The sequence below is a fragment of the Micrasema longulum genome, unplaced genomic scaffold (assembly GCF_059751315.1).
Source record: "Micrasema longulum isolate JH-2025_06_02 unplaced genomic scaffold, ASM5975131v1 h1tg003256l, whole genome shotgun sequence".
Lineage (NCBI taxonomy): Eukaryota > Metazoa > Arthropoda > Insecta > Trichoptera > Brachycentridae > Micrasema > Micrasema longulum.
The window spans coordinates 104,239-116,028 of record NW_028280340.1 but is presented as its reverse complement, the minus strand read 5'-3'; the positions used below and the strand labels follow the sequence as shown (position 1 = coordinate 116,028).

The 11,790-nt window shown below is 32.4% G+C and overlaps 1 protein-coding gene across 1 annotated transcript; it reads left to right on the top strand.

Annotated features, from left to right (window-relative positions):
• The first annotated feature begins 19 nt into the window (after positions 1 to 19).
• On the top strand, positions 20 to 10,846 carry Rcd5 (microspherule protein Rcd5). Its single transcript, XM_088242043.1, has 8 exons — positions 20 to 382; positions 461 to 806; positions 1,885 to 2,103; positions 2,996 to 3,152; positions 3,239 to 3,344; positions 8,668 to 8,824; positions 9,251 to 9,466; positions 10,510 to 10,846. Exons 1-8 carry the CDS (start codon positions 270 to 272, stop codon positions 10,600 to 10,602), a joined length of 1,407 nt encoding a protein of 468 aa, XP_088098169.1. The 5' UTR covers positions 20 to 269; the 3' UTR covers positions 10,603 to 10,846.
• Positions 10,847 to 11,790: the final 944 nt, after the last annotated feature.

Here is an 11,790-nt window from a genome sequence, read left to right as displayed (position 1 = left end):
TTTTTCTATGCGAGTACCATGGCATTTGTAGAGGGGGTTGTGCTAGAACACCTTATTTGGAAGAAGAAAAGGCCATAAAAAAACTAAGAAAAAGCGTGTGTATAGTCTATGCATCTATGGTCGAATATTGATTGTAGTCTGTGATATTGATGATATCTGTAATCTGTGATATTGATGCAATTGTGCACGTTTGACATTGACGTTTATCTCGTAGTTCCGTCCGATTTTATAAAATTTTAGCTTTATTTAATACACTGGTGATACTATAAATGGATTTTTCATCATCATCTTCACTTCCTGCAACTGCATTAAGCGATAATCATGAATATGGAGGAATCGCGTCAAGTATTGATACATCACAAGATGGGACAAAGCGTAGAAGGTAATAAATGAAATGTTATCCGCTTTCAAGGAATGCAATGTTTTTAATTGTTATCAAGGGTTTTTCTTGTGTTTTTAGTTCTTCGCGATCAATTAAAAGACGTCGGTTCGACGACGAATTAGTAGAATATAGTTTGGGACTCACTGTGGGATCAGTGTCCAAAATGGACCGACGTGTGCGCACTCAGTCGTATAGCAGCCCCTACTCGGAAATGTTGGCCGCGGGAAGTATGCAGGCGACCGTGGTACCGGCTGCGCCCCCCGTCCTGGAACCCAGTAAGAGAAGAAGTGTAGGCAAGCCTCCAGGTAGCAGCAACTCCAGTAAAAGGTCTAAGAAAAAAGCGCAAATGAGCCAACTCAGTACTAAGGACCTCGGGCGGTGGAAACCAACTGATGATTTGGCCCTGATCATCGGAGTGCAACAAGTATTGATATATTCCTAAATATATTTTTATAATTGGACAGTCCTTTTTTAAAATTAAACCGAATCGTGACGTATTAGAGGCGTGATCAATGCATTGAGTAAAAAGTGGAGAATAAAATAAATAAATAACCTCTTTGATATACACCCTCAGGATCCACTTCTTAACCAACCAGGTTATGGACCATTAGAACAATCTTCGTGAAATAAGTATCAGTGCAATTTCACAAGAATGTGTTCACAATCAAATAAATGACCACGATAAAAACTTTAATATGTTTAATAAACTTGTACTTATATTTTTTAAAACCGAAAATGCATTAGACGTACTTACTTACTTCAGACAGAGCCTTGATCACAATGGGAAGTTAACAGAGTTATATACAATCATCTACATAATATAACTATAATAGAACACTGTATGTTAATTGTATTTATGTTTATGTTTATAAAAGGCATTTGTGCCGTGTATACACTAAAATAAATAAACTGAATTTTCTCTACGAAAATTTTAGACTGAATTATCTTCGTCATAAACCTGTAAATGAAGATGTTTCTAACAAACACTTATCCCTAATTCGATGAAATGACATTTCGATTTTTGTATCCCGTTTATGATCGTGTCCATTGATTTTGAAAAAATGTAAGTCTTATAATAAAAGAACCAATATGTATTAAGATACTGAAAATGAAAATGAATGCTATAAATTATTAGAAATCACTTAAGAGAAAGCAGATTCTTTGGGCATGTTCTCAACATTTGACGTTTGGATTTGCATCCGTCTGCCTCTGAGGTACAGAAATTATCTTGCACTTTATAGAAAATCGGCAACTCTGTTAACTTCCCATTGTAATCCGTACCCAGCTTCAAGCTAATTCAATGGTAAGAATAAATAAATAAGGCATTTTTCTTTATGCTTTTCACATTGTTTTGCAGTAAAGTGAACTGGCTGCTGTTGCTGGGTACTATTGTATTAAATTTATATTGAAATTGTAGATATTTGACATAATATTTCTTTTTTTTTTTAAATCATCTATGTTTTATTATCTCTTCAGTAATACTGATTCAACTTTAATTGCAGACAAATGATTTGCGGATGGTACACCGTGGAATTAAATTCTCTTGCCGGTTTACTGTGAGTGAAATTCAATCTCGCTGGTACGCATTACTATACAATGCTGAAATTAGCCGAGTTGCTGTGGCGGCCATGCGAAATCTTCATCCCGATTTGATCGCCTCCATTAGAAGTAAAGCATTATTCTCCAACGGAGAGGAGGAATTACTGTCAAGTATCGCAAGTGTGAGTAAAGTTATTTAAGTATGACTACACTCCAATAGTTCATATTTAAAAATACACATTTCTTCTTTGGGTAGTTAAGGTTGTAGTCTGATAAAAGGTGAGAAAATCAAATGATTTTATCATTTTAAAACCCCGTCTTTTCAAAATTGTGCCATTAAAAAAATACAATAAACACTTGATAAAAACAATCCAACAAAATTTTGTCCACCTCGTAGTGTAATGGTCGGCTCATTTGCCTATCTTGCAAGAGGTCTCGGGTTCGATTCCCACCATGGTTGGCATGAAATATTTATTTAGAAATATTTTTTATACTAGAATATTAATTTCGTAGTCCCTGGACTGGCACTTGAAGCGTAAGACTGATTAACTTAACTTCATGTATCAAAAATGATTAAGACACACTGTGATTTATGTACCAGTGCAGTGCCCTATGCACCATTGGGTGCGGATATGGAATAATAATGATAAAAAAAACATTCTTTTTGAAGGTATTTCTGGTTAAAAATATGAATAAAAGTTTTGTATAACTAAAATATAATTACTTTTTGACCGGAGTGAATTTGATTGTTTTTAATGGAGCTGTTTGGAAAGAACAGCATTTGAACATGGCAATATCATATGATTTTCTAACTTTTATTCAGACTACAGCCGTAACTAGATGCATAGGATATAATGAGCATTGTTAAGTCTATAGTTTTTTTTATTTTTTATATTGGTATCAGAAAACTTTTGTTTGCTGTGAATAAAATCTCATATATATTTTCAATAAGCTTAAGATTAAAAAATGTATCGGATTTTTTCCTTATTTTTTACTTTATAATTCTAGTTTGTAATTTTATTAAAAATCAAAATGTATTTAAGTGATATCTAATATTCTATGTCTTTGCTACAGAACTCTCAACCGGCAATTGATAAATTTCAAGAATTGCTAGAACAACATCCTTCAATATTCTATCCAACAAGAACAGCAAAATCACTCTTCAACCATTGGCAGTTATTAAAGCAGTATAGTTTACTTCCCGACCAATCGGTTCAAGCTCTTCCTAGAGGTAAGGTTCTGTGTGAATATGTATGTATATTCTGTGAATGCCTCATCTAATTTCACCTTGATTCTAACATATTACATATTTGTTAGGTGATAACGCTTTAAGCTTCTCTGATGCTGAAGATATGGTCAATGATTCGGAACTCCAGGAGCCTCGTGATGAAGCAACTGAAGCTGAATTGGCTATAGCAGACAGGTAAGATTTTATATTTTGTGATAACCTTTCAAATCTGCATGCATCTTTCAAAGCTGCATGTTTGCAAACTTACTATAAATAAAAGTTGCTTACTTTTATTCAAAATAATTATAAAAATGTAATCCATCTTGAGTTATTGGCGAAACAATCATTTATATCAGGGGTGCTCAAACGGTCGATCGCGATCGACCAGTCGATCGCGATCGACCGTGCGGAAAGCTAATATCTATATATGCTACGGTACACCCTACCTAGGTAGGTAGGGTGTATCGTGTATGTACGACAACCTTGCATCACACATACTTGCAGCCTCTCAAGTCGATCGTAAGTAGTCTAAAAATATTGAGGTAGATCGCCAGCAGTTCAAGTTTGAGCACCCCTGATTTATATAAAGAGGGCCCATATGCATTGCAGTAAAAAATTATAATACGCTTCCCAAAAAAATTTAGGAAATTAGTTGTATTAAAGAATTTGCAGGAGTGTTAAGAGTGTTTCTAATAAATAAATGTTTGTATATGTACTATAAATGAATATTTGGAAGATGCAATTGAATGAAATAAAATGTATTAAATGTAATTAATGCAAGCAATAGACACCATAATCTTATATATTTTTAAAACTTTTTTTTCTTTAAAAATATTTTTTTATTATTTTTTTTATTTATTTGTTTTTGGTCAGGCTCTAAGAAATTGCTAGTGGCAATAAGTCCGCCATGTAAACCTTTGTTTTATTTTGTACAAGCTGAACCCGGCAATGCTTTGCTATTGCTAGATTTGGGTAACAACAACAAACCATCACGCCGTTTCTCCGTAAGGTTAGGCAGAGAGGATAGAACGCCACAACACTCTATCTTTGCATACTGATCTCGCTTTCTCTACATTCATACATCTTCTCATGCACGCGCGCCGATTATTCCGACTTTTGACATGTCCATCTTAAAGTATTTGTTGGATTTGGTCATACCATGTCTTTCTCGGTCTTCCTCTATTTCTGCATCCATCAACATTCGCATTGTAAATATTCTTAGCCGTTCTTTCGCTGTCCATTCATTCTACAAGTCTAAACCAGCGCAGAGCTCCTTTCTTGATTTTGTCGATAATGCTTGTCTCAGCCTTACATAATGTACGGATCTCAACATTTGTGCATCTATCATACATAGTTTTACCACACATTCGCCTGAGAGATCGCATTTTGACAGCATTTAGCCTACTTTCATCCCTGTTTTTCTAAGTCCATACTTCGCTCCCATACATCAGGGTCGGGACCAGGACTCCGTTGTGAACTGCTAATTTTGCTTCTTGTGACAAACATTTATTTGCCAAAGGTTGATTTAAGTGTACCGTTCACTCTGTTCCCGGCACTCACCCTTCTTTCAATATCTTTCTCAGTCATTCCATCCCTTGTAAACATACTTCCCAGATACACAAATTCCTCTACTTGTTTTAGTATAACTCCATTCACAGTGATTTCACATTTAGTCATACTTTAATTTCTTTCAAAAACCATCACATTCGATTTATCGACATTCATCAGCAAATCGCTTCCCTTGCATACATCGTAGACCTTTGTTACCAAGAATTGCAGTTCTTCTTTGTTATTAGCAAGAAGTATGGCATCGTCAGCATACAAAAGACAATTGACATTTAAATCACCCATTTTTGTTCCCATTCTTAAGCCTATCAGTTTTTTCATGCAGTTATCGATATACACGTTGAACAGCCATGGTGACATCACACATCCCAGCTTCACTCCTTTATGAATGTCAAACCACGATGTGTATGATCCGTTTACCCTAACACATGCTGTGCTGTCTTTATACAAAGAAGCCATAGCTGGTGTCAGATTGCCGCTCACTCCATACTCCGATAACACCTTCCATAATTTTTCTCTGTCAACTCTATCAAATGCTTTTTGCAGATCGACAAATGCTCAGAAAAGCTTTTGGGTTTTAGCAAGAAATTTCTCTGTCATGTTTCGTAAAGCAAAGATTTGATCCATACATCCTCATCCATTCATAAAACCGCTCTGAATATCCCACACTCTATCATTTGTAACTTTTCTTACTCTCTCAATCAGTATTCTTCCATACATTTTGCCAACAGCGCTCAAAAGGCTGATTGCTCTATAATTTCCGCATTCCACCCTTGAACCTTTTCCCTTGTATAGGGGCACAACAACGCCCTTCTGCAGTCTGGAGAAGTGTATTCCTCCTCTAAACATCGCTTGAAAAGCTTGTGCAGTCATACAAAAATTATTTCACCATCCGCCTTTATAAACTCTGTAGCAACATTATTAAAACCTTGCGCTTTTCCATTCTTCATATATTTGGCAGCACTTCTTTTTCTACCACTCTTATCTCTGTCGTACCATCATCTGCATTTAAACTTACTTGAGGAGGTGCTGCAGTGCTTATATTTCCTGTTTGTGTTTCATACACCTCCTCGAAGTATTTCTTCCACTATCATTCGTCATCATTTTTCCATCTTTTCCTTTTATAGCTGTCATACATCCACTTCATTACTGTTTCGGGAATTTTTTTACCTCTCTCCAAAATATTTTTATATTTACTTGGAAGTTCTCGGTCATTTTGATTCCCTCTCTTTCTTTCAACAATTTCTTTCATTCACACACACCTTGTTTTACTCTATTCTTTCATCCATTTAATACGCTTTTTTAATTCTGCATACCTACTACCAACTGCTTTATTCACTGTCAGCAGATTTAACCATGCTTCCTTCTTTTCTTGCACTATTTTTTTATTCTATCGTCCCCACCAAGCATCACCTTTCTTTCTTCCTTGTTTCGTTATACCACATACTTCCATCGCAGATTCACACATACCGTTTTTCAAACATTCTCACATTGCATCAATACTATAGATTTGAGTACATACTTGTAAATAGATTAAATGAACACAATTAAAAGTTTAATATCAATTATTGCATTAAGCGTACTTGTTGTACCTAGGTACTTTCGTTCGTGATTGAATTTCAGTACTTAAAATAATTCATTTTCAAATATTGAATTTAAGTAGGTACCAAGGTACTTGTTGAATTTCAGTACTTAAAATAATTCATTTTCAAATATTGAATTTAAGTAGGTACCAAGGTACTTTTTTATGTTTGAATTCAAAAACATAAAATAATGAATTTTTAAATATAGAATTCTTTTTGCAAATATCAAACTTTGATCTTCCAACCGACAGGAGATGTATGTGGGAATGCGATTTTCAAAAATGTATTAGCTGTATATGTAGGAGCTGGCAGCCAACAGAGATGCTTGCAGGATCTTTGTGGACACCATATGCTCCAACTAGGAAGCGGACATGGAATAATGAATAATGAAAATCCATTAAAAAGTAACAAATGGGTAGAAATTATAAGGAATTTAAGGAAAGAATCTGATTGAGATCCATAAAAAACGGATGTTGTTTGTAAATATTAAAAAACATTTTTTTTAAACATAAAAAAATACCTTTCCAATTTTTTTGTGTATACATTCTCGGCAAATGCATCCCTGGTGAACGATGAAAAAAAAATTACGCTCCCAACTTTTTTTCTACTTACCAAATTAAAGATTTTAAAGGCTATAAATATGCGCATGGTGAAGATCTACATTTCGCTGAAAACCGCATGTAAATCAGTTCAGTAGTTATTCAGTCCATTGAGGTCACACATATGAACATTGCCTTATATATATATATCTATAGATTTATTATTATTAGTATTGAAATTTAACATAATTGGAAACGGGGAACTAGAATTTCAACCGTTTATGCGCTCTGCAAGAATGCTTGTGTAGCTGTCTTGGGGTGATTTTCACAAAAATGGCGCTATAAAAATTATCCAGAATAAATAAATAAATCTTATTTAAATGTTTATTTGCTTTCTTACGATTTATCCAAATATTTTAATTTATTAGTAATTTTCAATTATTCATAAGAAAATAAGAATGAAGTTGCTTGTAGAGAAACAGGAATGAACTACAGACTTCTGATCTGGTGTCTGAATTGCTGTGTTCGATAAAAAAATGTAACAAACATTTTATGACAATTTAAATAATGAAAAGAGCATTTTTTATTTTGTTGTCAGCCCTTCAATGCGCAAATAATAAAAGTGGTTGCTTTTGAGATCACCTCAGATCAATTAAGATTATTACTCATACAGTATTGTATTGGCCTTGCTTTTTATGCTCATTTTTCTAGACAGGAAGTGATCTAAAAACTAACCAATTGCTATGAAATTACCGCGTTTGCTCGATATAATGAAGCAAACGATAAATCGATCACTGTGTGTACTACAGAGCTTGCAATTGGCCTTCATCATCCGCAATTCTCGAGTATACAGTTTTCATTTGTTTATCACCAAACTTATTTTATTATTGTTTTTTTTTATTAGTTTATAATTGTTATTGTTTCACAACATTTATAACAATAAATAAACAATAATTCAAGGATTTTTTAATTTTATTGAAAATAATATATCACTTTACCAAATACAGTGATTAGTTTTGAGATCGCTTAAAATTTACGATTTTCTTAGAAACTAAATGGCTTTATAACGATGGCAACCCCGTCAGGGTGGTAACATTAACCCACCTCCACCACCGCTAGGGTGTAGCACTGAAGCCTGAAGCTGTATCATCTCTCTCTTCTGCAGAACTCGCCGCGTGCGCATTGTTTCTTGTGTTGCTCCATCCATCTTTAGTCTTATTTAAATAAACAGTGATTAAAGAACCGTGAGTTTTATATTTTGAGATAAATCCCCATTTGTTTACTCTTTTAAAGTTTCATCTGAACAAAAGTTTGTGAAAAGGGGTTTTTAATATGCTGTAAAAATATTTTTGTAATGATTTTTTTTTTTAAACTTGCAGCTTAAAGGGTTAAACATAATAATACTGTCATAAAATTTATAATTTTATTGAGCAATATGATTTAAAGTTAATTATTATTTTCATTAAATCTGCAATGTGATCATGAAAGACAATTTATGCATTTTATAACTCAAAATTTATTTGTAAAAGTATATATTTCGAGAAAAAGTATACATAGCAAAATCTGTTTGAAAGTTTCATGTTACTAAAAAAATAAAAATATACATATATACTAAAAATATTATTATTGTTAATGAATACAATCTACTCTAGATTATTTTTATAGTGCAAATGTCTTCACGGGTCACATCACTTGATAAAACCTTGTTATTCTTGTATATAACGGGAAAATATCACTTTGCGATAAAGTGCGAGATATTTTATTCATATCATTTTACTGGAGTGAAAATTTCTTAAGGAAGGTATTAACATAGATATATTTTGTTTTTAGATGGTCAAAGAAAGAGATCCGTTTGTTGGAAAATTCTTTAGGAAGATGGCAAGTTCTCGTGGACTCAGTAGTAGGAGGAGGAGGTCCAGATTTCGACAAGCAAACCTTAGCTGTCCTGCGTGGCCGCCTCGTGAGATACCTCATGCGTTCTAAAGATGTAATTTTTCATTTATTTAAGACACATCGACATAGGCCAATAATATTCCATATCTCTTTGTCTTATGTAGCTTTACTACCAGTAAAGAGGAATTATTTTATCCCTATCCAGTTTCCACTGTGTTTAGAAAATGAAAATGTTTAAAAACAATACAGTATAACCATTAATAGCTCATATTTTGTATGGCGCCATTTAAGTATCCATCTTTTAGAAATCAAAACATTACTTTATTTGAAAGTCTAAATTCAAAATCATCAAAAATTATCAATAAGTAAAAATGTTTTTACCATGTAATTTCTAAATAGATTTTCCTATAAAACTTTTGACACGTTTTCCGTAGATAATTATTATTACTGGAAAAGTTAATATTAAAATTCTCTAGTTAATCTATAAGTCATCTCGACAAATTGTTTTTTCTGTTAACAGATAAGTATTGGACGTAGTACAAAGGACCATGTAGTAGATATAGACCTTAGTCTGGAAGGTCCAGCTGGGAAGATCTCCAGGCGACAAGCAGCCATCAGACTCAGGAATAGCGGAGACTTCTTTCTCGCTTCTGAAGGAAAAAGACCGCTGTACGTTGATGGACGACCTATACTACATGGCAACAAAATAAAACTAAACCACAACAGTGTTATAGAGGTGAATATTATTCAATTTTATAAATATTATTTCATTTTGTTGTTATTTTTATTGCTATATTAAAGCTAAAATAAAATTATAATTAAATCTCCAGACAGTTGCGCGATAAGGTAAAAAAACAATGTTAGAGTTCATATGACATATCTCGTAAATATATTAGTGTTTAACTCTTTAAACCCCAGCCTATTTTGCAGAGAATGCGTGAAAAATACTCAGCAATTTTATAATAAAATATTATTTAACAGTTTACTATTTTTTAACTTACCTGATACTTAAAATTGAAATAAAAGCATTTTGTTTTTTATCATTTACCTACAAATCAGGTGTTTAAAAACCGAAGTATTTTTACTTTAATTATATAATGAATAACCACAAAGTTAGTGCTTCAAATATTATGTTTCATAGTTAATACTTATTGAGTTGAATTATTCTCATCAGCCCTGTGAAGTTGTGTAAATTAATATATTGGAGAATATGATGTGTTTACAGAAAGAAGATGCGATTAGTCGAGTTAAATCACCAAATTAAAGCATACTGGTTAGGATCCTATGAATTTAGAACATGTTCCAAACCTTTTATTTTTATTATTCCGTTCAACATTTCCACACAAATAAATGTGTTTTGCAACTTGTTTTAAACTTCATAGAACCCTAGAGTATTTGGTTGATCCTCGGAGTAATAACACGCTATAGAGCCGCCCATCTGGATAAAAATCATTCTAGGATTTTCAATCACAAAGTTAGGTATAGTTTACAGCAAAACAATGGGCCGTAGGGGTACTCAGGTCGAGAATCGCAAGCACAGTGAAGACGCCGTCTGTTGTTGTTTTTTATTATTAATTATAGTTTGTAAGAGAAAAAATATGAATAAACAAATAAACCTAAAATTTCCAACGCTTTGTTCTATGCAATAGAGCAAAATGGCGTCTCTATAACTGATGCATATTATTACTCTGAGGGTTGGATCTAATCCTTAAAAAAATTTTTTTCATAGTTTGGTAGTGAATTTTATTAATTTTAAAATAATTTTTTAATTTGTTACAGATATCTGGATTACGGTTTGTTTTCTTGATCAACCAAGATCTTGTGAATGCCATAAGACAAGAATGTGTGAAGATATACAGCGCTACACCTTAGGAGATTAATTTAAACAACATAATAATATCAATCGGAACACTTTATTTGGTCAACCTTTTATTATACTATAAATCATTTCAATTATATAACTTAGTTTTACCTTCACAAGAAGTAAATGACTTAAACTCATTTGGTAAAATATGTATGAATTGTTATGTACTGAATAACAATTTGAATAAAATTAAAGTTAAAACATCATCTGTTTGCACTTTTAAATGGTAAATATATCGGTAACTAATATGTCTATATTATTTTATACATTTATATAGATAGGTATATCAACTTTTATTCAATTGAATTATTTAAAAATAAAATTCTTAAAAATACCCAATAACAATACACACAACACTCTATATGTATATATATATAATATGTAGTAATTATACCTCTCTTAAAAAATAAATGAACATTAACAAAAAAATAACAATTTTAATCACCCACCACCACATCCTAGATACGTATAAATGAAATAAAACAGTTAACAGCCAGTGTTATTTTTTTTTAAATCACATTCTAAAGGCAAAGATTGATTGTATAACACCCTGCAATAATGGCACACTAAATACATTTAAAACTGTTGTAAATATTAATTTAGAATTAGCCAAAAGTTCAAAGTACATTGTAATATGTGAATTGGAACTATCCAGAATACGCAACTTACAAAAGTTAAAGGCACTCATTTCAAAACTGTGCATAATATGTATTAGAGAAACACTTAACATCAAAATACCATATTTCCAATAAGTGCAATTTCAATCGAGATAAAAGGCACTCCTTAGTGTTTGATAGTGGGCATTTGCACCATATGATGTATAATTGTTTATCTAATTTGCAGGCACTTATGATCCTAAGCATGATTTACTGAATTGTTCCATGATGAATGCAACTGTGATGTTTCATTATTTTATGATTATTTAACATCTTCAATGTAGAAAACTGTACATATACATAATTCAATTACAGTGATTTCATAATACACAAAACAAATATAAATTTAGGTTTCAGCTTACAATGTGCAAGTTAAAATTTTTAATCATTCATAATTATATAAAGGTACAGGAATATGCAGAATTCGCACCGAGTAAACATTTGTACTAAAATAATGTTTTCCTTTATAAAAATACATTCTAAAAAAATCAGGACCAAACAAACTCTCCAAGAATACATTTAGACACTATCCGAGGCCGT